Source organism: Metarhizium acridum, assembly GCF_019434415.1.
Source record: "Metarhizium acridum strain ARSEF 324 chromosome Unknown scaffold_276, whole genome shotgun sequence".
NCBI lineage: Eukaryota > Fungi > Ascomycota > Sordariomycetes > Hypocreales > Clavicipitaceae > Metarhizium > Metarhizium acridum.
The window spans coordinates 1063357-1090740 of record NW_027094025.1 but is presented as its reverse complement, the minus strand read 5'-3'; the positions used below and the strand labels follow the sequence as shown (position 1 = coordinate 1090740).

Sequence of the window (27384 nt, the reverse complement as noted above, 5' to 3'; positions counted from 1 at the left end):
CTCAATTGCATTACACCACCAGACGTTAATGACGATGCTTCGCACAGCCAGTTTTATCCGAGGTAGTTCGTGTCCCCCTCACGTTTACACCTTTCTCTGAAGCTGGTTGACACGGCTGTGACACTGCATTAGAGCCATAAAGGTGCTGCGGTGCCCCAATCTATACGCATAGCACAGCATTGGCGGAATCTGGGGCCGACTCAATTATGGAAGGAGTCTGGTCATTTCCTCCACCTGCCAGGCCCCCAGCGCTGGAAAATGGGATGGTCGGATTGCAGGCTTCCAGATTCGCTGTAAACGTTGCCACTTCAACATCAGAGTGACTTTTCCTTGTCATCAGAGGCCATCGCGGAAGTCTTCTCGTTTCAAGCTAATTCAGATGAAGATGGGTATCTAATTCCGAACGAACTAATATGACTATCATGCTCAAAGAGTCAAAACGGGGTTCTAGTATCACGCCACCATGCTAGGGCGCCTAGACATGAGCGTCAGAGATGCTATCATGGCCTATAGAACCGTTACGCAGAGGGCATTCAGGTCGAAGCACCGGACGGATATCCATCGTACCCTCGCCCAGTAGAATGTTTTCCGCCACCACCCTTGATGACGCCATCAAGTTGTGACTCTCATAGAGCCACAGCAAAGTTCCGACCCGGTACCTTGTACCCATCAAGGCAAAGTATTACGGGACGAATTGTGTCCTAGGGCGTAAATTGAACTATCTGTTAGCCATGTACTCGTGTCTGACAAGAGCAAGGCGGTTCTGGCCATTGCAAAGGGCAATGTTGATGCGCCTGCAACTCTGTTAAGGGCATATGACAAATCCACGAGCTTCAAAGATTGCACGATATGGGAGGTTGCCCGAGCCATCTCAGCAGCCACGACATTCTTCAAGTCCATCAAGAGCGGGCTGGACAAAATCGAGTTCATCGACGCCGGCTTTTGGTACAACAACCCGTGTCATATCCTCGATGTTCTCGTAAGCGAGGAGAAACATGTGTTTCCGGATGCTCAACAGTTCCTTGTGGTCAGCATTGGCATTGGAATTGGCCACATTGTGGATATAAAGAACACAAGACGTTCGATTCTGAGTGCGCTGGTGGAAATGGCTAGCAATTCTAGTAAAGTCTCCCGCGAGATGGCTACGGGGTACCAGGGCAGCGACGACTACTTCCGCTTCAACGTCAATCGGGGTCTTCAAGGCTTCACGTTGTCCGAGAGAGCAAGCTAAATCTTAGCACATACGCACAATTATCTTCGAAAATGAGACGAGGTTCGGACAAGGCGCCCTTCGGCTGATGCGGCTGCAGTCCCCGGTCGACGAAGCAATTCGAGCTACAGAACCAGACGTTGGAGGATACACTTTACATGCTAACAGCAGAGGAGGGACTCAGCCCAAGAGCTACCGGCCTTGGAGCAAACGACACAATACAGTTTCAAGAAAACAGAAACCGTCATGACAACCTGGACCATAGCCTTTGAGAGCATCAAGAAGCGTTGCGTGAAGCGGCACTGCTACCACAAATGCTTGCCCTTCTGGACGCCAAGGACATAACACTTTCCATCCTAGAGAGCTGCTTTCGAGGACAATCTACTCTCTCGGCGTGGTGAGTTCGAGCCAGCGCCGGAAGAGGACCAGTGCGCTCCGCAGCAGTTGAAGGAGGTCTTGTTGAGTCGCAGAGGATACAATGACGCCAAGAAGTTGCCGAAAAAAGTCTCTTTCATCCGGAGCAGCTCGAATTCAGGCGTGATCTACATTTACCCCCCCTTGTCCACTACTGGGCGGCCCACAGCTTGGAAGGGGAGGAGATCAAGGACAAACTGTGTCACACGGTCAAAGCTTAACAACCTCACCGCCCACCAAAGGGGCATCGCCGATACAGGACCTAGAGGTTACACAGACTGAACACATGATCCGCTGGGAGCCTTAGGCACAGCTGTTCTTTTCATGTACATATAGTAGTCACTGGTCCCTTCCTTCCTCTTGGAAAACCAAGGACCTTTGACATCCTACAAGACCATTATTGAATAGAGTCATTCCACTGCAAGCCCTTGATGATATCAAGCCCTTGTCACAAACTGACTCTGTGTCTCATTGGTCTGGTCACATCCTCACTCGAGAAGCAAGATAGGCTACCTCCTTGCCTGCCAAATGAATGCGAGGCTAGAGGAATTGAGGAGGCGAAGTTAGGAATATGGCCTTGGAGGCAGTATCCTCACCTGGGGAGCCATGCGAGGTGATGCTTTCTGCTCATTAAAGGGCTTACCCAGCGACGACTTCATCCTGATATTGGACTCGCTCTCTCACAGGTTCTCGAAAATTCAACTTTTGAGAGCCTCGACAAATATAACATTGTTGCCAATGAACTTCTATGTATGTTTGACGAAATGGATCCATATGATTACACATGTCTATCGACACAACTCTGGAGGCTGCAGCGCTCATAATTCTACCCTTGCCGGAAATATCCTCATCAGCATTAGTTGTGGTCAAACTTCCCTTTCTATCAAAGACTGGTTGTTCGTGGGGATGGCATCTCGGACAGAAAAAAAGCGAAGTCTGAGTTACTTAGTTTCAATTCGCTTCCCGGACTATACACCCCCCTGCATGGTGTCAGGGATGGGGAGAAACAGTTTAGCCCTGACGCGGTACCTGAAATTTAAATATGCCTGCGAGGCGACCACATACGAAATAGATGGAGTTGAGATATAGCGGGAACCAAGAGAACTGTGCGGGGAGAATTGGAAGAGTGCTGTCGTGTAGCATTCTGTACCTCCAGAAGGCCGGGGAACCAGGCCTCGCCAATTCTCAAAGAGCAGGTAGACCTAGTGTCCTTTGTCATACATTCTTTGCAGGATAACGCATTTGCAGGTGGGAATACTGTGGTTTGTGTCGCGGTAAGCAGAATCGTCTGATTTGAGGATGGCGTTGCGCTCGCAAAATGCTTGTCAACACAAACATGGCCTGTCGATAGTTCCCACATGCCGTTGTGTGAGCTGCCGAAACCCGATCAGACCTTGTGAGTGCCGCTTGTCCCGGTTTCTCCATGCTAGATAAGGCCAGTCTGGCCATTGTGGAGGAACCTTTGCATTGCGCGGCTATGTTGGCATTTGGGTGCCAGTCTGCCACTTGTCGCCGACCCCTGTATTACCTAGAGATACGGGGAAGCGGAGACCTATGCTCATACGTGCATAGACACGGCAAAGACGGCATACTGACATCGAAGGGGGTATCACGAGAGGCGGTAATTGTGCCGAACTTGGCTCTGGTGGAAACAATGGGGAAGCCGCTCGGGTGGCGTTATACCCCTACCAGAGTTCTAACCTCGAGACGAGCAAGTCTTCATCGGGCACTAGCTTGATTTGGAAGTTTTCTTCACGATTCTAAGCAACACAATTATTAGGTATGTTAGTAGCCTTTGCACTTTTGAGGGCATCCTCTTCCTTCTAAATCTGAAGATAGGACAGTACCGACTCCTATCTATTGTAAAGATTGACTGAGGGCCCGTATCTCCAAGTCCACTTGCGTTATTCTATTGCCGGCACGCGAAGGACAGCACCTTATGAAGGCTAGGGTTGGGGTAGCCTTGTTCTTGAATGAAGCTGCACCTACACCTAATACCATTCCCTGATATCCTGTCCTATTCCATCAATAAGCCTGAACAACTCTCAAAGCCGAAGCACACTTGCGGCCCTGTCCTGCCTGGCTGGCCAGTACTCAGTTATTCCAACAGGTCGGAAATGCTGGCCCCGTCGGCCATGCGCGGAGGCGCAGTTTAATACCCGGCCTTTGTCTTCCTTTCGGCCTTTATAGCTACACCGACTTCCGGGGAAAACGTCGCAAGAGCTACCCATCAATGGATTTTTCTTCTTCTCAATAATGTCAACGGCCAGTGCCGAGGAGGCTTGGCAGAACGGACGCGGATGTTGTCCCACTCTTGCCGATCACCGCTATGGCGAAATCTCAGTCCGAAACGGACTCGTAGACGTCAACTGGTCGGAACCCTGACGTTATCACTAGATGGTTCATCTTAACCCGGACCGCGATACGTGAACTTACGCCCCCCGCCGGCACCTTGCTCGGCATGTTGCTAGACAAGGCGAGTTGCCGCATACCGGCAGTTGATCTACCGGAATCGCCCAGAATAAAAGACGCAGGTTGCTCTGTGAAAATTACATCGCCCTCTTCATGCCACATAGAACCACCAAAGAACTCGAATACTAGACATCAGACAATAAAATGCCGCTCTACGAAGTCCACCACTCCCACGCATTGACAGAGTCGCAGCGTGAAGAGCTCGCCGGAGCGATAACACGACTTCATGCTACGACGTTTGCCACTCCTTCAATATTTGTCCACGTACGCTTTATTCACGAAGACCCGAGCGATGGCAGCTACTTCATTGCCGGCACGCGACGATACACCAATTCAAACAGTATTATTGCGCACGTCCGCAGCTCCCCAGCCCGCACCGAGGCAGATTCGACCAGCTCGCACAGCGCATCGAGGAGGCGTGGTATCATGCGTTTGAAATTAGTCCGGCTAGCAGCAAAGAGTTGATCCCCTGTGGGGCTGGGGAGAAGAGGCTCGTTGCAGTTCTTTCCCATGTTGACGGCTCGCGAACTTGGCCTCACTATACCCGAGGCGGGAAAAGAGATTGAGTGGTTCAAGGAACAACTTCTTGTTATTGAAAAGACGGCGGACTCCGAAGGGAGTGACTTTGCACTTATGTTGAATGAGTTCAAGGAGCGAGAGGACCAGCGGAGATTGCTGCTAAGTTGTGAGATGTTAACGTCCGGCAAATACGGCATACGACTGCGGCCATCCGGACTGATGCGGTCTTTGCAAAGCAAGGCAACAAGAATATATGCGTACTTATTTACTTGCTCCTGAAATGCGTGAGGCTTCAGTCATGCGCAGTGTGGGCGACATATACATTTTGTCAGTTCTGCAGCCGCTAGTATAAATAGAAGACTTTCTTTCCAGCCCTGGATTAATCACGTGTTTTCCAATTCAATACATGAGCAAATTGATCTCGTATTCTTCATGGCATCCCAAGCGCCTTGCAACTGGATCGTTGCATCTTACCGCTGCTATTCACTTTGTGTAAGATATGGAATCATTTAACTTTATCTGGCTCTACCCATCAAGGTTATTTTTAACTTGATACCCGTTACAGAACTCATTTGAATTTGCTGACTAGCTTTGTACGTTTCCAAGTGACATCAGAAGTAACTTGTACCCAAAGAGTTGTTTCATTTGGTGCTTGTAGGCCGACAAACCATTAGCAAAGCACATGCATGGATGCTTAGAACCTGCTCATTATATCTTGTCGATGGAGTCAAACAGGAAAGTTTGGCAACACTCTGCTCGAAACGGCGTTCATAAATCATGAGACGGGCAAAAATACACTCACAGTCATAAGATGATGTCATCGCAGCTTCGCAGTAGCAACCGAGCCAAACTACAGCGTAAAGAAATTGCAATTCTTCTCATTCCGCAAAAAATCTATGAGTGATTTTACCAACAACAGCAATTTGTCGTACGTAGGTAATCAGCTAAGCAATCTACGATGATTCAAGACATATTCTCTCGCTCGACGCGCCGCCCAAATATATCCACTCCCACTCAGCGACTCGAGGCTTCCCATTCGAGCCATGCTCGTGGTTCGCCTGGGACTCGTTTAAGAGTCCCAGCTTTGAATAGCACCTTCTCCATGTGGGAAGGATACAGAATATTCCATGATCAAGCGCACAGCCTTGCCTGCATTCAGCGATACGTCCCAATTGATTTCACCGGTTTTGTCGCGCGTCGCCGTCGCCGTCGCTACACCCCAATCTTCATCCCAAATTGCATCCCGGCCCGGTGAACCAACAAGAACCTTTGGACCGTCAATCGTTGTTACTTTAGGACTCAAGAGCTTGACTCTAAGGCAATGGTCATCCGACACAGGGATCTGATCCCGGACTTTGATGGACACAGGCCCGTCCGCTGGAGCTCGAATGTTTTGCATCGTAATTGACCGTGCATAGATTTCTTTTCTAAACATTTCAGTTGTTGATATTCCTACCTCTGCCTTGCAATAGAATATCTTGACGGCAGGATCGACGCCCAGGTTCAAGCTGAACAAAGCACCAGCGCTACAACGGGGCAACACCTTGCGGCCCATAAAACTCCCGTCAAGAGAAAGCCCAGCAAGACCTCTGAGTAAACTCATTTTGCTCGTATTTCTCATTTTGACCTTGAGGTAGACTACTGGCCTGTACTTGGGAACGGCCATGCGGCTAAACATAACTTTGTCGAAAGTGAGACAATCTACCCGATGCTTAGATGGAGTAGATCTAGGCGCCAGAGTCCTTAAGCCTGGGAGATTATACAGGGTGTCAAAGCAAGCCTCTGCCATGAGTGACTGCTCAAAGTCGCTGAGTGCGTCGACGAAGAGACCGCTATTTATAAACATTTCCCCGCGAGTCTTGTTGACTCCATTGCTTTTCTCGGATGCCACCCAATCGGTATAGTGTGTCGACTTCTCACGGCTCGTCAGTATTTGGTTCTCCTTCTCCCTTGAAACTGTCGGTTCGAGTTTGATCTTCCACGGGTTCAGGCTCGGGGCGACGTCGTCTAGCCCACCAAATGTGGCCTGTGATGTGGACAAGACAACCTTGCAGTTAGACCATGTTTCAGACGTGGTATTTATCAGTTGCGCATCGAAACGTAGGATAGCAGTGGAACTTTTTGTAGACAGCTGCAAGTCGTAACTCGGTGCCCATCCCGCAGAGCTGGTGACATATGACAAAACCAAGTCGCACGTAGAGCATGGAGCTACTGTACCCGCCTCCGTTGATGTTGGCGACGACACTCGCATGACACCCGCTTTTCCAATGCTTCTGGAAGGCAGTGGAGTGTTGGAGTCGCATTCAATTGTGATGCACACAGAGTAGCAATACCGCGGCCAAAAGTTCTCACGCTCTTGGCGGACACGATCTTGCTCCTTGTGCCTTTCTTCGTCAAGCTTGCGTTTGAGAGATTTTTTCTGTTCATGTTCTTGGCGAACCTTTTCTTTGGCCTTTTGTTCTTTCGCTTTTTCTTTGACTTGTTGCCGTTGTAGTTTGTCTAGTTGTTCTCTCAGTCCCCTTTGAATCTTCTTCCTCTCAACACGTTCCATGAACAGCTCATCACGCAAAACTCTGTACTTTTCTAGTTCATCATTAATATCCCCTACTCTCCCCTCTTCTTGCAGTGCGGAAGCATACGATTCCAGAATTTTAAGACGGCTGGTGGCATTGTCTACTCTCTCAGTAGCAATTTCGAGCTTCTCCTGAATTTTTTGAAGTTTAGCCTGGGCGAAGGACCTTTCAGGCCTCTGCTCTTGACCCGAATCCGAGTCAGAGACAGCGTCAGACTGGTCATTGCAATCGCAGTCGGCTTGGTCTCTACTCGAGTCGGGATAAACCTCCTCAAAGATATCGCGGTTCGGCAACAACTCCACGGCAACGTCTGTAATGATGACGGAGGATCCACCACCTTCGACTTTGATGGACTCTTGTTCAATCGTTGGACTTAGTCCGGTGACGGTAATTTTATTGGTTGCAGGCTATGTTTTGCCGTAGCGTTAGAGATTTTCGACCTCATCACACTTTGCTGGCCGTAGACATACCTTGAGGTTGACGGCTGTCATCTCTCTGACGACCTGTGCTCGCGTTGGGAACAGAACGACAGAACGAGTGTTGAGGTCCCGGACCATGTACTCAATCCTATTCACCGTTTCCATAGCGGTCAAGCTCCAGACCGAATGGACGAGAAGAAGGAAAAGAACTCTATGATGTGTGTTGAAAAATCTGGTAACGTTTGATCAAGGTATGATTCTTGTATGCTTGACAGTACGCACTGCTGAGGTTTGAAGCTGACAGAGGGCATGAGACTCTCACGTGGTGTGCAGGACGAGGTTTGCAGGAGGCAGCCAGGCAGCTCTCGTAGTCAAACAGAGGCTGGCACCTGGGGCTTTTCACTTTTTTCTTTAAACTGTTTCTGCCCGGGAAATTGGCTCAATTCACCTCACCTCCAACTCAATTCCAACTCAACTCTAACTGCCTTCACCCACGTCACCTCGTCGTTTCATGTTTTTATGTGCGAGAATATGAAACATATTTTAAACATATTTTTCTCCCTTCTTTTCCCCGCAGTTCTCCATGTTAAAAGCCTTGCCCTGAAGTTTATTGTGGGGCAAATTCCACAGGCCAATTTGACTTCTTCCCAAGCAGACACGAGGGAAAATATCAAACTTGTTTGGGTCTATCGCTTTACTTGCCATACATCACCACGATAAGCACAGTCGACTTTGAGGAATACACACAACATCACAGCATACACACCGACTTACTCCATGGCGCTCGAGATGCAGCTCTTCGGCTAACAACGATTCGACGGTTCTCGTAGCAAAACACAGCTACCACATTCCCAGGTCTGACATGTGTATAGAGTCTGGTCCAATGCTTACCGGTTTTGTCCCCTAGATAGAACAAGGGCCGCCGTGTCCACTGTACCCGATGAAGCAACGTATGATCTTGCCCTTCGGCCCTCCACGAGTTCGACATCCGTCTTACATCAATATTACACGCGTACGCTCCGCCGGAAAAACCCAATCATTAACATGGAGCTTCAAAATCTTCAAATGTCATTGCCAACGGGACTGGCGATGGCTTGCAATGGTGACACTGGCCAATACACACTCTGCTATAACCCCATCACTCATAATTTCATCAGGTTCGAAATATACACACGTCTCAAACCTGTCCGCAAAATTAATACAGGGCTGGAATGTCCCCACACGTCTGCTGGCAGGAGTCTCGTGCGAATGCCAAGTTCACGGCGATGTCATTCCACTTGCTACCAAATTGTTGGGCAAGTTTTTTCAGCAGTTTTCAAGACTTTTACCGCACAAAATAGCTCTCTCACCCTCGTTCTTCAGTAGATATAGAGTTCGCGGGCCACAAGTCCGACAATATGTCAGACAACGGTCCAGAGGGCGACACGCTAACGACGTCTCCATCTCTCTGACGGCCACTGTCCATCAGCCAGTCATGGGAGAAGTCCAGCGGGTGGGAAATATCTTCCAAGTACATCGTCTTAAAAGTCTTTTTGAATCGTGACGCTTCTGTAATACGACGAGCCGTTCAATATCCACAGAGAGTATAACAACGGATGGCAAGATGGAACATACCCCCTTGATTCGAAAACTCAATGTCCAGATATTTTATTTCACCCTCCCAGCTTGGGATTCCGGGCATGCTCAAACTTCCGGATGGACTTGTCTCCGACTGCTGTCGGACGGCAAGTTTGCTGACGACACGGGAGAGATTCTCGCCGAGGACTCGCTTGGCGTAATGCCTGTGTTGTGCCGGGTAAAAGCTACAGAACCTGCAGAAATCAGCTTGTGATCTAGTATCTGGCCTTTTCCACGCTCACCTGTTGCATTAGATATGGTTCAACCTGTGAAGGCACAGCCGAAAGCTCTTGGCAGGGCGCGAGCTTTCTTTGGCACAACGCCCGCCAGGACATCAACCGCAGGTCCAACTTCCCGTCTGTCCATAGCGCTTAATCAGATGCATTCAGGAGAGAATTGACATGGCGAAGTTTTAGGGCAGCACTAGCGTAGATGGAAATGGAGCAGTCCTATGACAGGTTGTCTCGCCAAATCTTCAAGTGCTGGTCCGTAGCCTCTCCATTTCTCGTGGACCCAGAGGACAAGATCAAGAGGACCCTGAATGTGTCTTTTAACGCCCTTTCTCGAGCTTTTCTGGGGAATTCCTGGGATCCTCAAGCTCCGTAAAGACGTATTTTGGATTGGCTACAGTAGCTGGTGCTCCTTGGGAAGACATGGAAAGCGTATCCGGTGCCGTGCTTACGAAACCGACCTCGAGATCAATGTGGCCGTCGTTCCATCCGCTGTGCCATGTGTATGGGTAGCAGGCCTCATCGCAAAGTTTCTTGATTCTGTGCCGGGATAGGAAATTGATATTTTGATCCCTGATGATGCGTTCGCGCCTACTTTAATAACCTCGTACTGCCGGCCATCATTTGAGTTGAACTTTTTTGGTTCCAAAGAATACTTCCGCCACAATGTATGGTAACGGAAGTTGCGGCAAGGTCAAACCCGGTAGAGTAAACTCTGCTGGAAGTGAAGAAGGAGTGGATGTTATCCCTCTGTGATCACTTGCAAGAACGGGGCTTGCCACAACTGAAGATGACATCTCTTCTGTAGTTTGTCGCACGGGAGAAGCAGAGATTGGAGATTTGATATTGGATGATTCCTCTGTGGACACTGATCGGCAGACATGCAAACGTTGATCAGGCCTTAACACCGCACTGCCGAGTTTCTCGATCGGTGACGGCGGCGACTGGGACACCTGCATAAAAGTCTTGTGTCCTTCAGGAATCGATATCGGGGATGACTGTGGGATGCGCAAAAGCTCGTCTCGATGTCGATTCTCCACCATCTTCATCGGCGCAAGCACGATGTTGCACTGTGTTGGTCGATTCAAGCTCCAAGGCGTCTGATTCCATCCTCCCCCACGTGAATAGGATTTTTTTAAAAGCTCCGAGATGGACCTTTTTCTGCGTTTATCCATAAGCCCCATGTAATTGTTCTGGAATTTGATACACTGTTCCATTGTGTCTATGAGGGACTCGAACCGTTCATAGCGCAGGCCGAGTTTTTAATGTGTGCTTTGCTGGACCAGCAAGCTCTAAAACTGACGAGTCTCTATCAAAACTTTAACAAGAGCGGCTAAACTTGTACATATATTATAAAGCGCGTCATCCAGTGATCGCACAGCCCGATGGGGATGTGCTAGCTCCGGTTTTGTGTCTCAGTCGAGCACAATATGCAGAGCGAGAATCAGCCCACGAAGCTGCACTGCGTGTACTGTCGAGGCATCAGAGGTGCCCATATACTGATTCTGTTTCGGGTCGATTCAACAGCAGCTTTTGTGATGCAGACAACCGGCGGTGTCCACCAAGGCGGCACTGCGCGAAGCTGGCGCTTCTCGAGGTGGCTCAGTTTGACCTGGTCGAATTTTCTTTCCAAAACATAGAGCACCAGGTGGTGCAGACCCGAATTCTCAAGCCCAGCCCAACAGAAGTCAGGAAACCAGGGCTCGGACGGTTACAGCCAGCGGATCGTCTCAGGTTGCTGATTGTGCGAATCTGCGTAACCATGGGTATTCAAGTCGTGGCCCAGTTCCGGTTTTCATTTTATAGAACCGTACTATTGTAGTTTTTGAAGGCCTCATATATTACTATGACGTCATAAACATAGTGCCTACGCGTCAGATCACGTAACGGAGAAAGTCTGTACTCGGCGTGGGAACCCGTTTATTTCTGCGCCTTAGTAGTTGCATATGCCCTATGACATGGACCGGTGCACCAGTTCATGTCCGGGAATTGGCTTTATATAACACAAAAGAGTGGAAGCCCTCTAAAGCAGAAGAGCCAAGACAATGCCAGCAATCCCCCGTACCATCCACACTACCATGATAGGACTTCCGCCGACAGTTCGGACGCATTCTAATCCCGCCATACGCTGGCTTAGATTGAAACGCAATTAAGAAGGTCCACGTTGATTAGGCCCCCCTGGACACAATGGTTAGGTTCAATCTTTTCTGAGGTATCCAAGGAGCTACTGGACTCACCGAGCCACTGTTATTGCAGCAGTAAGCAGTCTGACCAACAGTGCAACTTTGTCCTAGAGTCAGGACGTTACAGAGGAGGCTGCCGAGAATAGGAATTCCCGAGTTGCAGCATGCCACATTTCCATTGTTGTTGCCGTTGACGCTGCAGGCGCCGCCTGTGCGGGCCACAACCTCAGCAGGAGCAGCAGAAGCAACAGCGGCCAGAGTGAGGACAGCAGCGACGAACTTCATATTGACGGTTTGGTGAGAAAGGCTGGAAGTGCTAAAAGAAGTGTAGTGCCGGTTGTTGTTGGAGAAGGTTGATGATTGAGATGCGAGAATTTGAGGACTTGAAGTTGACTCAAGTCGACGATGGGGAGTTTATATAGTTTTTGAGGCCTAATATCAAGTCTGTGTTCTTGGAAAGAGAAAAAGGTCAAGGCAGGTTCTAAGAGGTCAAAACTTGATGACCGTGTAGGCCTCGATAGGGAGGCGTCGATAGTTTGGTAATCGCATAGGCCTTTGTTGTCACAACTGCCGGAAGATGCCGTTGATCATACGAGCCATTCTTGACCTGAGCTGCAAGCATGGCGTGAAGTTTCCCCCCGAGTGTCGGTTGTGAGACGGAAAGCATACGCGGTGCGGCCTGCTGCGCCAATATTGAACGCCACTCAATGTAACTTGGTACGGAGCAGATTGGCTGCAAAGACTATCTGCAGGAACATCCCTCACCGCTGAGACTTTACAGAGGCCTTCCCAAGTTGGCAAGGTCTTGTTGTTTCGTCGTAAGTGCAGGTAACGTACTACGACGTACAAGCAAGTGCACAGAGGAGATGCAGTCGCAACCTCAAACCATGTTCGTCGCCTACTCGGCCTATGCGTCCTCAATGGCCCTGAATCTGGCGTGGACGAGAGTGTAGCAGCGACTTCCGCCATCATTGACGTCAATATACAGATATAGGCGCGACGGGCCGTGCCCCAGGGCCGCTCAGCCGCTGTGGCTTGCTCAAAATCAATACACATGTATTCAATATTGCGGCCGCAGGAAGAACTCGCCCGTGGTGGCAAGATTAACATGGAATGTGCTGCCCGGAAACAATGCCCCGTCCCGTGCGTGCATCACAGCTCCAGACTTTTTGCTGCAGCAATGTCAGTCGGTCAAGATATTGGTCCCACGGCAGCCCACTTGATGCCAAGGTAGCGGCACAAATCATCTATCCGACCGATGTGTTACAAAAGAACCTCTATGGTCTGGAGGCTGATGGTAGCTATTTTCGGCACATTCGCTCTCGTCAGGTGTTTGGCGGGACACAATGGTCCCATGAGTATTTTGTCATGGCCCATGTTCAGGCGGTTCTTCGTGGTAAGCAAGAGAGCTCCTCGTTCATTTGAGTCGTTCCAGCGACGTTGAATTGGAGCTGAATATCCTCTTTCCACGGTGAACACGGCCGAATTCGCCACGCGAAGATCCTGCGCGCGCATGATGACCGATCATGGCCTCGGTCTTGTTGATGCAGCCACTCGGGCAACTCCTCGCCTGCTGCCGGACTAGCTCAACATGGGGAAGAAATCTGGTTTCGCTAGCCTTGCAAGAGACGCGGACAAGATCACCGCAGTGCCGATAGTTGACCGCGTTTGGAGATACGTGGTTGGCGCTGGAGCAATCCCCGCATTAGCTGCAATCATCGGCGACTGATACATGGGCACCCGGGTGCCCAAATAGACTAGCGCACCCAGGTGCCCAAATTATATCAGCACTCCTCTAGCGCTGGGACAGAACCTGTGCCCCAGCATGTTCCTGCAGCCACTGCACATTGCAGCGCCAATCAGATTGATGAAACATGGATCAGGCAGCATTCCCTGACGACGTTCTTCCACCCGAAGGCACATATGAATCACGCGAGTCCTTACTTGATGCTATCAATTCTTGGGCGAAACCTCGAGGGTACGCATTTACAACAGGGAAATCCCTCAAGACACCAAATGGCAGAGTCAGAGTAATATTCGCTTGTGATAGGAATAAACCTCCTCCAAGCCCTTCTACTGATCGAGTGCGACGCACTTCGAGCCGAAGAACTGGCTGCAAGTTTTCAGTTCTAGCCAAGCAATCGCTAGATGGTAGTACATGGGTCTTGAGCCATCGACCAGACATCGAATGTGCTAAACATAATCACGCGCCCAGCGATGATCCTTCTGCACACCCTGCCCACCGCAAGCTTGTGGGAAAAGATGCGGCGATCGTCTCCAAACTCGTGAAGTCTGGAACTGCCCCTCGAGAAATAAGGACCTACCTCCATAACCACTCAGAAACACTTGCAACTCAGCGGGATATATACAACCGGATTGCGGCAACCAGGAGAGATCTTCGCGAAGGCCAGAGCAGCATTCAAGCCCTAGTCGACCAATTAGATAACGAGGGCTTTTGGTGTCGCGTCCGCTTGGATGTAGACAATCGACTGACGGCTATCTTCTTTGCCCATCCTGACTCTGTGGCGTATTTACAATGCAACCCGGACGTATTATTGCTGGATTGTACCTACAAGACGAATAAACACGGTATGCCGCTACTCGACATGGTCGGAGTAGATTCTAGCCAGCGGTCGTTCTGTATCGCATTTGCATTTCTATCCGGTGAATCGGAAGAGGATTACTCTTGGGCGTTACAACATCTCAGGTCACTTTACCAGCGTGAACTTCCGTCAGTTGTCTTGACTGATCGATGCCTAGCTGCAATGAACGCTGCTGCACATTGGTTTCCAACGACCAAAGCGCTCCTCTGCCTCTGGCATGTCAACAAAGCGGTCCTCCAGCGCTGCCGGCCCTTTTTTGTGCAGAAAGAAAACGAAACCTCAGAGCGGGCAGAAAATGACACATGGGAAGAATTCTACACCTCCTGGCACTCGATTGTTGCTTCACCAAGTGAAAAGATATTTGACGAGCGCCTGGCCAAGTTTGAACTGAAGTATGGCGAAAAATATCCAGAGTGTGTAGGGTATATCAAGATGTATTGGCTCGAGCCGTACAAAGAGATGATCATTAAAGCATGGGTGGATATGCACTTGCATTTCGGCAATGTGGCCACCTCGAGGCAGGTGGCTTATACTATATGCAATTGACAAGACGCTAATGGAACGTTCCCAGGGCCGAGGGTATCCATTCACTGATGAAAGCACACATTAAGAAATCGAATTTGGACCTTTTCGACGTTTGGCAAGCCATGAAGCATGCCATCGCAAACCAACTCAAGGAACTTAAACATATTCGAGCTTCGCAACAGTTACGCACACCTCTAGATGTATCCGGGCTCATGTTCGAAGCAGTACGAGGTAGGGTTTCGCATGATGCTTTGCGCAAAGTCCAGGGGCAACGGCAGTTATGTCTACAAGAGCCACGTCAGATTCTATGTAGTCAGACTTTCACTTCGTCACATGGGTTGCCGTGCTCCCACACCCTCGAGAAGCTGGAAGAAGAAGCTCAGGGTCTTCTGTTAGAGCATTTTCACCCACATTGGCACTTAAAGCGAGGGGTGGCACTGCCAAAACCTGTTCTGGAACCTCGCCGGGCTGCAAACCAACTAAATAGGACTCAACCCTTAACGAGCACAAGACGCGAACCATCCGGTTTCGAGAGAATCCAGGGTAACAGAAAGGCTCCCACTTGCAGCGCATGCCACGTGGTAGGCCACATTATGACCTCGAGGTCCTGTCCGCTGAAGTTCAAGGGGTCGCCGGTAGTACCTCTGCCGGAAGCTCGAAGTTCAGTCACATTTTCAGGTGCCACGGCGGAAATGGCTCCTGCGGGTGTCTCTAAGGCCCCCCCGGAAATCGTGCCAACGACCCAGCAGTCGCAATGTTCAAATGCAGTGGCGGATGCCTTGGCAGAGATTGATCAACCCTCTTCCTTTGCAGCACGCATGCCACCCATCCGTTCATCTCCTCTCATGAGATTTAATACGTCGACTGACTTGGGGTCGCTTGCCACATCAAACAACGCGCCCGGCAGTCCGCCAATGTTGACCGTTGAAGGGCCAACGGTTGAGCAAGTCCAGTCTTTGTCTGGTGTCACCTTGGAAGAGCCGCGGTACGATTCCCCGGGTGCCATTTATGAGAGATATGTAGCTGCTAGAAATGCGTGGTACGCTGCGCAACCTGCTGGCAGCATCAAGACCAACCAGCAATATCGCAAAGCGATGGGGCTCCCACAAAGATACGACAAGCGGAGTTACGAGTGGTGCTTGGACTACAAACAAATGTCGAAGCATCGCGTCACTGCGACAGGGTCCAGAGAATGGACGAAAGAGGAAATGATGGCGTATCTAGACTGGAGCAACCAGGAAGATGAGCGGATTGAAGCCCAGGTCGCTCGGGAGATGGGTGATCATCCTTTGGCTAACAAGAGAAGAGGAATGAAAGAAATATGGAAGAGAATAGAGGTAGACAGTAATGAGCAACAAGCTTTGCACTCAGCGAATAGCGCGACGGAGGATTGCATTGTTGTCAAGTTGTAGATTAAACTGGAGAGAGTAACTAGTTGAAATGATCTTCCAGCCGGGTCTTGCGGGTCTGTCCCAGCGCTAGAGGAGTGCTGACATAATTTGGGCACCTGGGTGCGCTAGTCTATTTGGGCACCCGGGTGCCCATGTATCAGTCGCCGCAATCATCTGCCGGCTGACCATGCTTGAGTGGCCACGATATACATTGGATGTCGATGATGATGGCGCCAGAGCTTTGCGAGCAACCGGCAGGCGAAAGCCCCACTACCACGACGAAGAGAAACGGACCAGACGGATTCCAGGGGCCGCAATGAGGCATGATATCGCCCCGGGGGACGATGATGACAGCATGGAGGTCCAAGAACTGGGTAACGGCGACGACCAAGATTAGCAAGCGAAGGAAGATGACACCACCCCTGATCCATTCTGGTGCTCGGAATCGAAAGGTTCTTCTGGCAAGAAGGCAATATCAACTATCTTGCAGGGACCTTTCTACCTTGGTTTCTCCTAGACTTTGCCTTCTGCGGACTGTGCATCAATGATCCTCGTGTCATTGCCCAGATCTGCGCCTCACGGCCCTTGACAGATATACAGAAGGTTGCCGAGACACCAAATTGGTCGAATCCTTCTGACCCAGGCCTTTTCGTCGACAAAACCTTGAAGCAAGATGGTATTCGCTCAATCATGACCATATCCGTTGGGTCTATTCTCGCCGGCATTGTCCGGTCAAAGTGATGAATCATGTCCCTCGCAAGTCTTGATTGACTTGGTTCTTTGTCGCAATGGCCGTCCTGTTGGCTGTTGTGGGCGGCTCATATCTCAAGGCTGCGCACTCTAATCTCCACGCTCTTACATTTGTCCTCTATGTGTTTCGCCAGCTGCTTTTTTTCAATTTGGGTCCAAACACTTTAACTTCCATTGTCCCGGCGGAAGTCTTTCCCGCACGATACCGCGGGCCTTGCCACCGCATCTCTGCTGCCGCTGGAAAGCTGGGTCGTATTGTCGTTCAAGCCTTTCTCCCCTTCACCGGGATCGCCAGCCTTGATTTTGTGAAGTTGGGTTGGATCTTGGGAGGGTCTTCACTTGCAATGGTTCTCGGGGCTCTGTTCTCGTCGGCCTGGATCCCAGAGGTCCAGGATGCAAGGGGGACAGGCACGGGGAGTAGAAGGGAAGGGGGGATAGAGGATAAGGGCATACGAAGTGCCGAGCAAGACGCTGGGGGGTTTGGCTACGGGAAGAGCGGCACGAGCTTGCTGTACGGCTTTGCGGCGTCGATTACTGACACGTCACTTGAGATGTCGGTAAGTGGGATTTGGTTTATGAGGGCGCAGCATTTATAACTGCATCCAAAGGCTGACCACAAGCTTTACGCCTACAGGTCAACGACGTCTTTTTCGCTCATCAGAGAGATACCGCGAACGGTATTTATGCTGCAGCTGTAATGGGCGGCAGTTTCCTTGCACCCATGACCGCTGGTATCCAGGCCGAGGCACAGGGCTGGCGAGTCTCTTACACGACGCTCGCGGGCTTCATGACAGCAATCAATGCTATTTTAATCTTCTTAATAAGTGGATACCAATGATTCAAGGCAACCGAGAGCCTGATACCAAAGATATAATTGACCTGGAGACGTCTCCCTGCACTACTCCCTCAACCGGGTCAAAGTCAACCTGGCAAAGGTACCGACATGGGATGCGGCTTGTTACTCAAACTGACGAATCGTTGTGGAAACTCACGCTTGCTCCGGTCTATACTGATTTCATGCCGCACGTCGCGTTTGGCTGGCTGCAGTTGGCATCCGGAGTTTGCTGGCTTGTTGTTATCTCATCCGTCCTAACCATTGTGTTTGCTGCGCCGCCATGTAAATTGAATCCAGCTCAAGTCGGTTACATGTATACAGGCCCGACCATAGCAACCATCTTGTCCTTTTTCTACGGAGGGCCATTGACAGATTGGGCAATTGTGAGGCTGTCTCGAAGGAATAGAGGGGTGTTTGAGGCCGAATTGCGGTTATATCCCCTTATTCCCTGCCATTGTTAACACAGGTGGTGTCATCATATTTGGTGTTACGGCGGATAGGGTAGGAGCTTGAGATTTTTCTCAGTAGGGCCGCAGAGCTTCGAAGATTACACCTCGTGCGCTCACACATGGGATTCGCAGGGCATGCATTACATTTATCCAAGTATAGGCGGAGCAATGTTCGCCTTTGGATTTGGAGCGACTACTGACATATCACTTACCATAGTGTTGGAGGCATTTCCACTTGTAAGTGGTTGATCACGTATAATTAGCACATTCCTAATTCTGTCTCAGCTGGTTAGACAAACGTTTGTTGCCATCACCTTTTTTAGATGCTCCATTAGCATTATCGGGCCTTGCACTATCACGCCGTGGCTGGACAGGGTGGGCGAAACCAAAATGCTCATCATGTGCGGATTTATGAACCCATTCATCAACAGCCTTGGTATACCCTTGGCTATCTGGGGAAAGAAAGCACGCATACTACTAGCACTGAGGTATCGAAAGCTATCCGAGAGCTGGCGGACTGCGATTGAGACCTAGGGCGTAAGGCTTTCACTGACTTCTTGTATACCTAAAGCACTCTAGTCCATCTAGGCCTTGAAAAAATCAAGGATCTTTGATACTAAAAATTATCATTATGAACGAATAGTAATAACTCGATTCGTTCATAATGACCCTCACTAAGCTCTTGTCACAGAAATACACTGAATAGTCTTTGACCAAACCCAATCTCCAACCGTAATAATTCGGCCAAAAAGCAGTCATCGATATCAGGGCACGAACTCGGGCTGTGTCAAATGCAGTTGTCTGAGAACTTGGTTTCTCGGCCATTGTATCGCCGTCGGGCCAACAATGTCGTTGATGCTCGTGATTAGATGCTGTGCCCAACCCCTCAACCACCATTCTCCTTCCATTGTCGCTAGCAAAACTGCGAAATACGCTAGAACAAGTAGCGAAACTGTATCCTGGCAACGCACGGCCTCAACAAAATCCGAGTCCAGCCTATACAGCCAACTCAACACGAATTGACGATCTTCGGAAACATTGCGTTCTCCAGACTCGTCTCCATACACACCTTCATATATTAATGCCAGTTCATCTAGTGACTGTACGCAAACCAGCGCATATGGACCGTCTTGACGTTCAGCAAGTTTTCTCATTGATGCCATTGCATCATGCCAACTTATCCGAGGGAGACCACGCGCTGCGCAGGCCGCGGTAGCTCCTCGCTTCGTTTCCCTTGGTTCTGAGTGTCCTAACGGCTTCATTAGACCCGCGAACAGAATATCCTCAGGGAATGATTCTCTGATCAGTCTCACTCCGCTGACCAAATTGCGCCATCTGTTCTTCCCGTCAATATCGCAAACTAGCAGATCTCCCGGACCGGACGGCCCAGCTGCGAAACTGCAATAGCATAATAGAGTGGCCCCGATATATGCCGCGCCGCAGTTGCTATCGTCCAAAATGCCCATGACCGTACTAAGAACAGCGGTCCCTTTGGTCCAGTGGCTCTCTGCCATGCTCTTGTAATGGCGTTTTTTGTCCAAGTTGCAACTTAATTCAGCTAGATGATAAGCGGCAGTTGCATACATCAAGTTGAGCACAAAGGGATTCGAAAGTCCGATTCGTGGGACATTGCGAGCCCAGAATTGTACCATTTGGTCCTTGGGGTCGGTATCCCCAGCGAGGGACTGGGCTGTGACCTGAGTAAAGTGCAGTAGCAACTCTGCTTCGCCCAAGTTCAATGGTGAGTCGTCTCTGTATGTTGGCCTGCTGTCCGGGACCCGAGGATCAGGCGGCAGCTGCAGCCAGTCTTTTCTTGGTCGGCCTCTGCCGCGAGGGCGAATTTGGACAGTATGAGACACGTGATTACCGGCGGAATCACACGTCGCTGCTGTACAAGGGGCCGAGAACGAGCATGGTATACTGAATTTTGAGCATGCCGAACAAGTTGGCCTCGTCTCGTCACACTATTGGATGGGATTGTTAGCCTGGGACAATTAGGCTTACGCGGAACCACAGTTGTGACTATTTTTGGGTTGAAAAGTACCTTGACCTTGCGTCTTTTGCAATTCTGACATCCGGTTTTCGACTTCTGGTGTGTTTTCCTGCTTCGTTTGACCATGGTCATGTGGCAACTGGGGCTCTTCAAGGCAGGGCTTCGACCCGTGTATGATCAACCCGCTCAGCACCAACACCGGAAAGGTATCGCACACGTTATTGAACGAGAATATCAGGCTCTTTACCGGCATTCACTATGTATACGAAAATTCGGGATTCAGTCTTTGACTGAAAATACGGTCGGTAATTGCACACCATGACGCGCGTCATGGTGGCCCTGGTGGGTCCAGGGGCTCTTGTTCTCGAGTGGGTTTTTATGCAATTACCCCATTGGCTCGGATTTTCGCAAAGGAATACGAAAAATACCAACTTGATTCTAATTACCCTATTCGGTAAGTGTTCATTAATTGTGCTTGTGCAGCTAAACTTAAAGTGCAAATTGGCATGCATGGTCGAGAATGGCCGGTTATCCAGTATATATAATATGTCATGGCTCTCTTCACCATGAGGCGGCGTGTACAGGACCTTGCCTAATGGTTTCGCCATTGACTTTCGAAGAACGATAAGCCCTAGGGTAAATGAGTTCAAACACAAGGCTTTAGAGCCGCCCTCTCTGGTTGTTTCTTTATGTAAATGCCCTTTCTTTCACTCTCGTACACTGGTATCTATAATTGTTTCTGTTTTTAAAAAGTATCGCGTCTTTCATCAACTCTTGTTCAATCATCGAAATCCGGCAACATGCATCAACCACAAAGCGAAGACGGCCCATTCGGTCCCTTCGTCAATGGAACAATGATAGTTGTATTTTATCAGTATCGACCAAATCGAGAAGCAGGATACGCATTCATGGTTCTATTTGCGATCGCGACTCTCGCTCATCTTGTCTACCTCATACGGCTGAAAGCCTGGATCTTTATTCCGTTTCTTATGGGCGGCCTTGGTAAGAACTAATATTTTTCCATAACCTTATGCTTTTTAGTGAAACCTAATACAAATTTATAGCTGAGCTCTTTGGCTACTATGGCCGAGCATTGTCGCACGACCGCCCCGACAAGGTCGGACCTTGGATACAACAAAACCTCCTCATTCTCGTTGGGGCACCACTGCTCACAGCCACAATCTATATGGCACTTGGGAGGATCATAACTGCTCTTCAAGCCGGACAATATTCCCTAATCAAGCCTCGCTGGATGACCCGACTCTACGTCCTGATAGACGTCGCATGCCTTGCAAGCCAGCTTGCAGGCGCTGTCATGCCAGCCTCCGGCGACGCCAATCTCATTGAGCTCAGTCGAAAAATTATCCTTGGAGGGCTAATCCTTCAGCTTGTTGCTCTATCAATTTTCTGCTACATAACTTGGCATGTATCCCGTTCGATCAGTCGGCGAGAAGCAAAAGAGTTTTGCAAAGATGCTGGGGTCAACTGGAAAAATTTCTTCAGGACTGTGCTTCTCACGGCCAGCTTCGTTTTGGTCAGGAGTCTGGTACGTGTTATAGAGTATGCGCAAGGGGACCAAGGGTTCATAGTATCTCATGAAGTATTCGTCTACTTGTTTGATGCAGCACTCATGTGGTTGGTTATGGTGGCATTTCTGATTATACACCCCAGTCGGTTGCTGAGAGATGCATATTTACTCATAGATCAAGGTGTTTTGATGAGAAGACAGGGCTTTGAATGATCTGGTAACGATTGTAAAAATGTCAATTACTCTTCCATAGACGGTGTGATAAAACAGTCTCACATAGGACCCAAACTGTCCATGGAATGATTGAACTGCTCAACGTCGATCATGAGAGTCGCTGAGCTCTCCGGGGTTCCGCCTTCGTGGATACTCTCAATATACGTCTCGCGGTTTTTCGACCCGAGACACATTGTCACAACGGTCATCAGGTTCAACTGTTGACGGAGAAAAAAGAGCCAGCAGTAGCTATCTTTGTGCAAGTACTCCGGATATCTAAGTTTTAAACTTGCTCTTTCAATCCTCTCTCTCTGTGGCCCTAACAATTGGTCAAGGCTGAAATCAATCTGTTTTCCTTTTGTCGTCTTGGCGTCTCATCGTTACCTAACCGAGAAACTGAGTCTTCTCCTCCAGTCCAAAATATTCTTGTTCCCTCTGCCAGAAGGCGTCTTGCTCCGTACGTTTTCGTTCAAGTAGCTTGGTCTTGTCAGGTGTCATAAAATCCTCAAGGAGTGGGATTATAAGGCCACGGGAATAGTTGCTTATATAAAAGTCAGGGTCATATGGATCCACACCCTGAATTTCCCAAAATATAACACTCCAAAATGCTTCATATATATGGTCCGGGCTTAGCAATGCTACAGTCATTGCTGTGCCGCATGGAACGGAGAAGGTTTCCCAGAAACGCGAGAGCAAGGTCGTATTTTGTGATGAGGCTTCACTGTGCTTGATCTGACAGAGTAGTTGCTCTGCCTCTTGTTTAAACCAGTAAAGTTCTAATAGCATAAACCCGAATCCCGACCCCGTTAACCAGACAGGTGGCACGAGGAATTGGACAGGTCCCACAAAAGACCATTCCCAATCGATCACGGCAACGGCTTTGAAATCCTGGTCGAAAAGGATATTATTATTGTGGAGAGTGATGTCTCCATGCAAAAGAACAAATGGACCATTTGTTTCAAGCCAGTCTTCAGAAGCAAAGCGATGGAAGGCGTCCCTGGCGTAGAGCAAGGAGCGGCCACGTCTTTGGTCCAATCCCACGTCCGGTGATTTAGTAAATTGGTTTTCAGAAAGACGAATAAGAGCATCCACAAATTCGCGGGCTGTGTGGAACGTCTTTCCTTGTTCAATAATCGTATCTGGCTGATAACCCTCAGCCGCTTGCAAAGCCATGTTTAGAGTCAGAGGCCGATTTTGAACTGCAATGCTATCGGGGTTGCAGGCATTTAGGGGCTCAGTAGACTTTTCTGGCAGCCCTAAAGCTCCAATTGTAGGAAATTCAAGGCGACGTAGCTCAAGGTTCATTTCACCAAGTTGTTTATAGACCTTCAGTACTTGGGACCTTGGAGTTCTGGCCCCCTTTTGGAACAGTAGATCTTGAAGAGTCTTGCCCTCGACATAGTTCATAATTAGAAAGGGCGATTTTATGAGATTATCGTCGCTGAGGGAGTAGGCATATACCAGTGGTACAGGTATGGTAGTCTTTGCGGCAACATAACTGCCCAAGTTGTCAGCCTCTAGTCCTGTTGAAACGGACGTAGTACATCCACGTACCTCATTGTAGCTATCTCTGAGCTCATAATGTAAGGGCTATCCGGAAAAGGTATCCGTATTACCCATTTTTCAGGAGGACAAGTGTCAAATTGAATGAAAACACATGAGTTAAAACTACCGTGCTTGATGAACTTATCATGGCCATTTGGGTTGAAAGGCGTGCAGCAGAGGCTCTGGGGATGATGTCGCGTTCCCAGTTCGCAGAATTTATCAATTCTGCTACAAATGTCCGCAATAAAACATTGGCGGCGTTTCTTGGCCTCGGCTCTGCTGATGCTGTCCATTGTGTTTCGGTCGCAGGGATGACAGTTTGTGGTTGATGGTTTGAAAAGAGGAGGAAGTTCACGCTTTGAAGGGCCAAGACAAAACGATGTACCTGTATTGCTTCACCACGTGACATTTCCTCACCCTCCTATCGACCGCAGGCCCTCGAGGGTATGTGCATGCAGAGACGGACAACCCTCTGAACAAAGCCCAATAACAGCTATGCTCCCATTTGGCTGACGTTCTCACCATCTGTGTAAGTGTGCATAGGAGAGCTGTTTCTTCCATGCAGACCTCTGCTTCAGACTTTGAACGGTTGCGATCATAGTGGGCCATTCATGTATTGCGCTGTGAAGAGAGAGTATGTGTGGAGGTGAGCAACCAACGCTTGAGCGGAAGGCCTTCCTAGGTCGTTTGATGAGGTATGGGACCGTATAGCCGACGAAAGAACAGCGAACGTAATTGCTACATGGCATGAGAGAGTGCGAACGAACGGTGCAAATTCATCACCAAATCAGGCAAATAATCTAAGCTGTACAATAACAAATATTGGAGTGTGTTGAACTATTCTAAGAGCTAGATACATATCACAAGATGATTCGTCATTCTAATTGAAGACATGAAGCCCGAACAGCGCATCGACTAGTTACCACCTTCCGTTTCTGCACCAAGTCAGCTTGCTACCTCAAGCTGTACAGAATAGATTCTGGTTCGTCAAAATACATGACTAAAAAAAAATAGCGAACCAGTATCAGACGACTTTCCTGTCGCTAAACTAATTTGGAATCCCACCACATATGCCACATAACCGAACCTACTTCATGGCTTTGCTTTTCCTTCTAGAATGACCGAGAATAGTATTTCCCACACAACATGCAGCGTATGAGATGGACGACAAGTTTCCTCTCTTTTCAACTGAAACATGTCTTTACGTCTTCTTGTCGTCAGCTTGGGCCGACCCGATCCGTCACTCACGTTCTATTGAGCCAGTGGAGGCAACAGTCGATCTTGCGGCACTGCTTGGGTTGATATTCTTTGGTTTCCGAGCTGTGATGGGATGCAACAAACCCGCTTCCTGGGGTGGGCCAACGGTCCCTTTAATGTTAGCTTGGAACGACTTGACGCAGTCCCTAGACGAGATGTGTATTACTTCGTTTGATGCGGATAGTTTTGGGGGCTTTTTGAACTCTGCTCCTGATAAAAGCCAATTTGTTATATAACAACAGTCTATGCTATTACTTACTTGCCACCAACTTTGAAATTTGCAAGTAGCAAATACATCTCCTCTTCTTTTGTGCCAATTGCTGTACCAGGCTGCAGAAGTGAATAGCCCAAGTTATGCCTCCAGATTCTTCTGTGAACTTTGGTTACTGGAGTCGGGGTTTCTATGTATATCTCCATCTCAAAGTCGTCTTGGTGCATCGGTATAACAAGGGAAATGGTTCCGCTGACAGCCCTGATTCCGCCGCCAGCACCCACAGAGACTGCTTTTGCTTTGACCTTGTCCAATGTGGCTCCCCATGTGTCCAATTTCCGTGTCTTGTTGGTCAGCGCGCCATGTTTGCGTTGGGTGCACGCTGTTTTACTTACCAGTCTCTGCTTCACTCTGTCCAAAAATGCGTCAAGCGCTTCCGACCAATCATAGGAATAAAGGTTAGGGTGGACTTGGGTTCTGTTGACCCGTTGCTTCGCCGCCTCCCTGGCCAAGACGAGCTCTTCTTCATCCAGCTCTATAGTGTCGAATGCTTGCATTATTTCCAGGTGTGTCTGCTTCTCCTCAGCGTCTATTCCGAGATAATTGGCGCCATTCACCAGGGAGTTCAGTGTATTGGGCGTCCCTGGCTCAGTCAGAAGCGGGGTTGGTTGGGCTCTGGCCGTGCGGGGGAAAAATAAGCCGACCAGCATCATGTGTGGACATGGATCAATGTAGAGCAAGCTGGCCGCAGTAGTAGCTTGACATCGAGGGATAATAAGTCCCGTCAAGTTCGAAACTCAATGTCAATGGTTTGAAAGAACGCCATCACTTGCGAACATTATGCGGGCCCACGTATTTGTAACTAGTCAGTCATGAAATGTGGATTGAAGCGCTAGTGCAGAATACAGTCTGGACTCTGAGGACAACGTCAATTCTTTGTAAAAGGCATGCTCAATGTCACTGCTAGCATTTTCGGAAGCCCTCAACTGCTTTAATAGTACCGGATATCAGATGATGCGGCAATTGCCTACCTAGGTAGAGATAGAAGTATACTCAGACTATGTACTTACATTATGGTCATGCGCTAAATGTGAATGAAACGGAGTCTACTACGCAAAAAGATCGCAGCACACAACGTTTCCGCCGCATCGTTAGTTTATTGAACGTCACGGTGAAACAAACATGGTCATGGGATACAAAGAGCGTGTCACACGGCACAATTATTTGGGGCAGCTTACACAAAACAAAAGACTCTTGATATTCTTCGTAAATGAAGCAAATGGTTTGTTTCCTATAATAAACTGACTTCAGATCAATAACGCGTGAACGAGTCTGGTGGCTTGACCTGACGGAGTGTGTTGGCCCTACCGTCGAGAGATGCCACCAACATAGGCTATTTATGGTAGGCGCAGGTTGGACTCTGCAAGTGTCATGGTTACGTTCTCGGCACTGAATAGACTGACTCGTGGTTGAGGAACCCCTTCAAATCGTAGCGGTAGGACTTTTGGTGGATATTACAATCCACAATCATCAATGACTTGCCGCTGCTATATTTGCCATGACTGGATAGGTAAGTTGGTTTGTCCCCGTTCTCCTCAGAGTCCTCCTCTGATATCTGCCTTGGCCGAAGACTGGTGATGAAATTGTTGGGTAATGGTCGTAATTAGCGGCCGCGTGCAAGCTATCAGCGTCATATTCATACAAGAGACACATACTAAGGCAATGCTCGGCTGCAACACAGCTCGACATTAGTTTGCTATTGGGAGAAATGACTCCAGAGCTTTCATTTCTCAATTTGGGTGTTGTCCGTACTACTAGTCCAAAATTAAGTGCTACAATCTGATTTTCCATGTCCCAGCATCCGCTGGCACGAAGATCAGTCGATGCTCGAAACGTCGGCGACTACACGACTAATGTAGAATATCACACCAACCCGCCTTATATTAATTATTCTTTTCCCTCTAACCAAGGACCTCTTCCACTCCTAGGCGCAAAAGCGACTAGACTGCTCATCGACAACCCGACCCAGGGGCCCAGTTCCTTTGTCTCTAGGCACACTCCCTAGATCCAGCATATGTGCCGCCTACAATCCAAAAGTCCCACTCCAACATCATATCATGCCAAGTATGAGTCTTACCACAATTCAGTGCTAGTATGAGTACGTCAAGTTTTAATTCGAAGTCTTCTTGCTATTCCACAGACTCCTTACGTTATTAGCCACACGTACATGACAGGGCACACAATGAATGGCACTCTTTAGCTGTCAATAGTGTCATAGCCATGGTTGAGATAAGGGCTCTTTACCCTATGGTAATAGTTCTAAGATGATTGAGTCTAGATGGGAAAGGGGGGAGCTGGCTACGTTGCCCAACCCCTTAATTTAGTGCTTCTTAGAACAACCAATTGCTGCTTGGTGGCAACTCTCGGGAGGAGGTCAATATAGGGGT

General features: G+C 49.1%; 8 protein-coding genes across 8 annotated transcripts; 3 read left to right on the top strand and 5 right to left on the bottom strand.

The window, feature by feature from the left end:
• Window positions 1-463: 463 nt before the first annotated feature.
• Window positions 464-1231, top strand: J3458_013367 (uncharacterized protein; the record flags this gene model as incomplete). The annotated part of the gene is made up of 2 exons (XM_007813241.2): window positions 464-576; window positions 730-1231. The coding sequence occupies 2 exons, from the start codon at window positions 464-466 to the stop codon at window positions 1229-1231; spliced, it is 615 nt and encodes a 204-aa protein (XP_007811432.2).
• Window positions 1232-5684: 4453 nt separating this feature from the next.
• J3458_013366 (uncharacterized protein) lies at window positions 5685-7772 on the bottom strand (the record flags this gene model as incomplete). The annotated part of the gene is made up of 2 exons (XM_007813243.2): window positions 5685-7595; window positions 7659-7772. 2 exons carry the CDS (start codon window positions 7770-7772, stop codon window positions 5685-5687), a joined length of 2025 nt encoding a protein of 674 aa, XP_007811434.2.
• A 3582-nt stretch (window positions 7773-11354) lies between these two features.
• Window positions 11355-12280, bottom strand: J3458_013365 (uncharacterized protein). The gene is made up of 2 exons (XM_007813244.2): window positions 11692-12280; window positions 11355-11632 (listed from the first exon to the last, which is right to left on the bottom strand). Exons 1-2 carry the CDS (start codon window positions 11920-11922, stop codon window positions 11588-11590), a joined length of 276 nt encoding a protein of 91 aa, XP_007811435.2. The 5' UTR covers window positions 11923-12280; the 3' UTR covers window positions 11355-11587.
• Window positions 12281-16345: 4065 nt separating this feature from the next.
• J3458_013364 (uncharacterized protein) lies at window positions 16346-18659 on the top strand. Its single transcript, XM_066120405.1, has 2 exons — window positions 16346-17463; window positions 17541-18659. The coding sequence occupies exons 1-2, from the start codon at window positions 16945-16947 to the stop codon at window positions 17742-17744; spliced, it is 723 nt and encodes a 240-aa protein (XP_065974692.1). The 5' UTR covers window positions 16346-16944; the 3' UTR covers window positions 17745-18659.
• Window positions 18660-18954: 295 nt separating this feature from the next.
• Window positions 18955-20423, bottom strand: J3458_013363 (uncharacterized protein; the record flags this gene model as incomplete). The annotated part of the gene is made up of 2 exons (XM_066120404.1): window positions 20235-20423; window positions 18955-20154 (listed from the first exon to the last, which is right to left on the bottom strand). Exons 1-2 carry the CDS (start codon window positions 20313-20315, stop codon window positions 18955-18957), a joined length of 1281 nt encoding a protein of 426 aa, XP_065974691.1. The 5' UTR covers window positions 20316-20423.
• A 560-nt stretch (window positions 20424-20983) lies between these two features.
• On the top strand, window positions 20984-21924 carry J3458_013362 (uncharacterized protein; the record flags this gene model as incomplete). Its single annotated transcript, XM_066120403.1, has 2 exons — window positions 20984-21185; window positions 21248-21924. The coding sequence occupies 2 exons, from the start codon at window positions 20984-20986 to the stop codon at window positions 21922-21924; spliced, it is 879 nt and encodes a 292-aa protein (XP_065974690.1).
• On the bottom strand, window positions 21707-23790 carry J3458_013361 (uncharacterized protein). Its single transcript, XM_066120402.1, has 2 exons — window positions 23479-23790; window positions 21707-23422 (listed from the first exon to the last, which is right to left on the bottom strand). Exons 1-2 carry the CDS (start codon window positions 23760-23762, stop codon window positions 22309-22311), a joined length of 1398 nt encoding a protein of 465 aa, XP_065974689.1. The 5' UTR covers window positions 23763-23790; the 3' UTR covers window positions 21707-22308.
• Window positions 23791-24766: 976 nt separating this feature from the next.
• J3458_013360 (uncharacterized protein) lies at window positions 24767-25938 on the bottom strand. The gene is made up of 2 exons (XM_066120401.1): window positions 25333-25938; window positions 24767-25281 (listed from the first exon to the last, which is right to left on the bottom strand). Exons 1-2 carry the CDS (start codon window positions 25648-25650, stop codon window positions 24982-24984), a joined length of 618 nt encoding a protein of 205 aa, XP_065974688.1. The 5' UTR covers window positions 25651-25938; the 3' UTR covers window positions 24767-24981.
• Between the last annotated feature and the right edge of the window lie 1446 nt (window positions 25939-27384).

Bases quoted from the DNA above. Each gene is read 5' to 3' on its own strand.
- J3458_013365 (XM_007813244.2), bottom strand. From the start codon at position 11,922: ATGAAGTTCGTCGCTGCTGTCCTCACTCTGGCCGCTGTTGCTTCTGCT. The intron at 11,633-11,691 runs GTGAGTCCAGTA...CATTGTGTCCAG, and splicing joins GCTGCAATAACAGTGGCTCG to GGGGGCCTAATCAACGTGGA.
- J3458_013364 (XM_066120405.1), top strand. From the start codon at position 16,945: ATGGCCGTCCTGTTGGCTGTTGTGGGCGGCTCATATCTCAAGGCTGCG. The intron at 17,464-17,540 runs GTAAGTGGGATT...TTACGCCTACAG, and splicing joins ACACGTCACTTGAGATGTCG to GTCAACGACGTCTTTTTCGC.
- J3458_013361 (XM_066120402.1), bottom strand. From the start codon at position 23,762: ATGGACAGCATCAGCAGAGCCGAGGCCAAGAAACGCCGCCAATGTTTT. The intron at 23,423-23,478 runs GTACGTGGATGT...CAACTTGGGCAG, and splicing joins TCAGAGATAGCTACAATGAG to TTATGTTGCCGCAAAGACTA.
- J3458_013360 (XM_066120401.1), bottom strand. From the start codon at position 25,650: ATGATGCTGGTCGGCTTATTTTTCCCCCGCACGGCCAGAGCCCAACCA. The intron at 25,282-25,332 runs GTAAGTAAAACA...CTGACCAACAAG, and splicing joins ACAGAGTGAAGCAGAGACTG to ACACGGAAATTGGACACATG.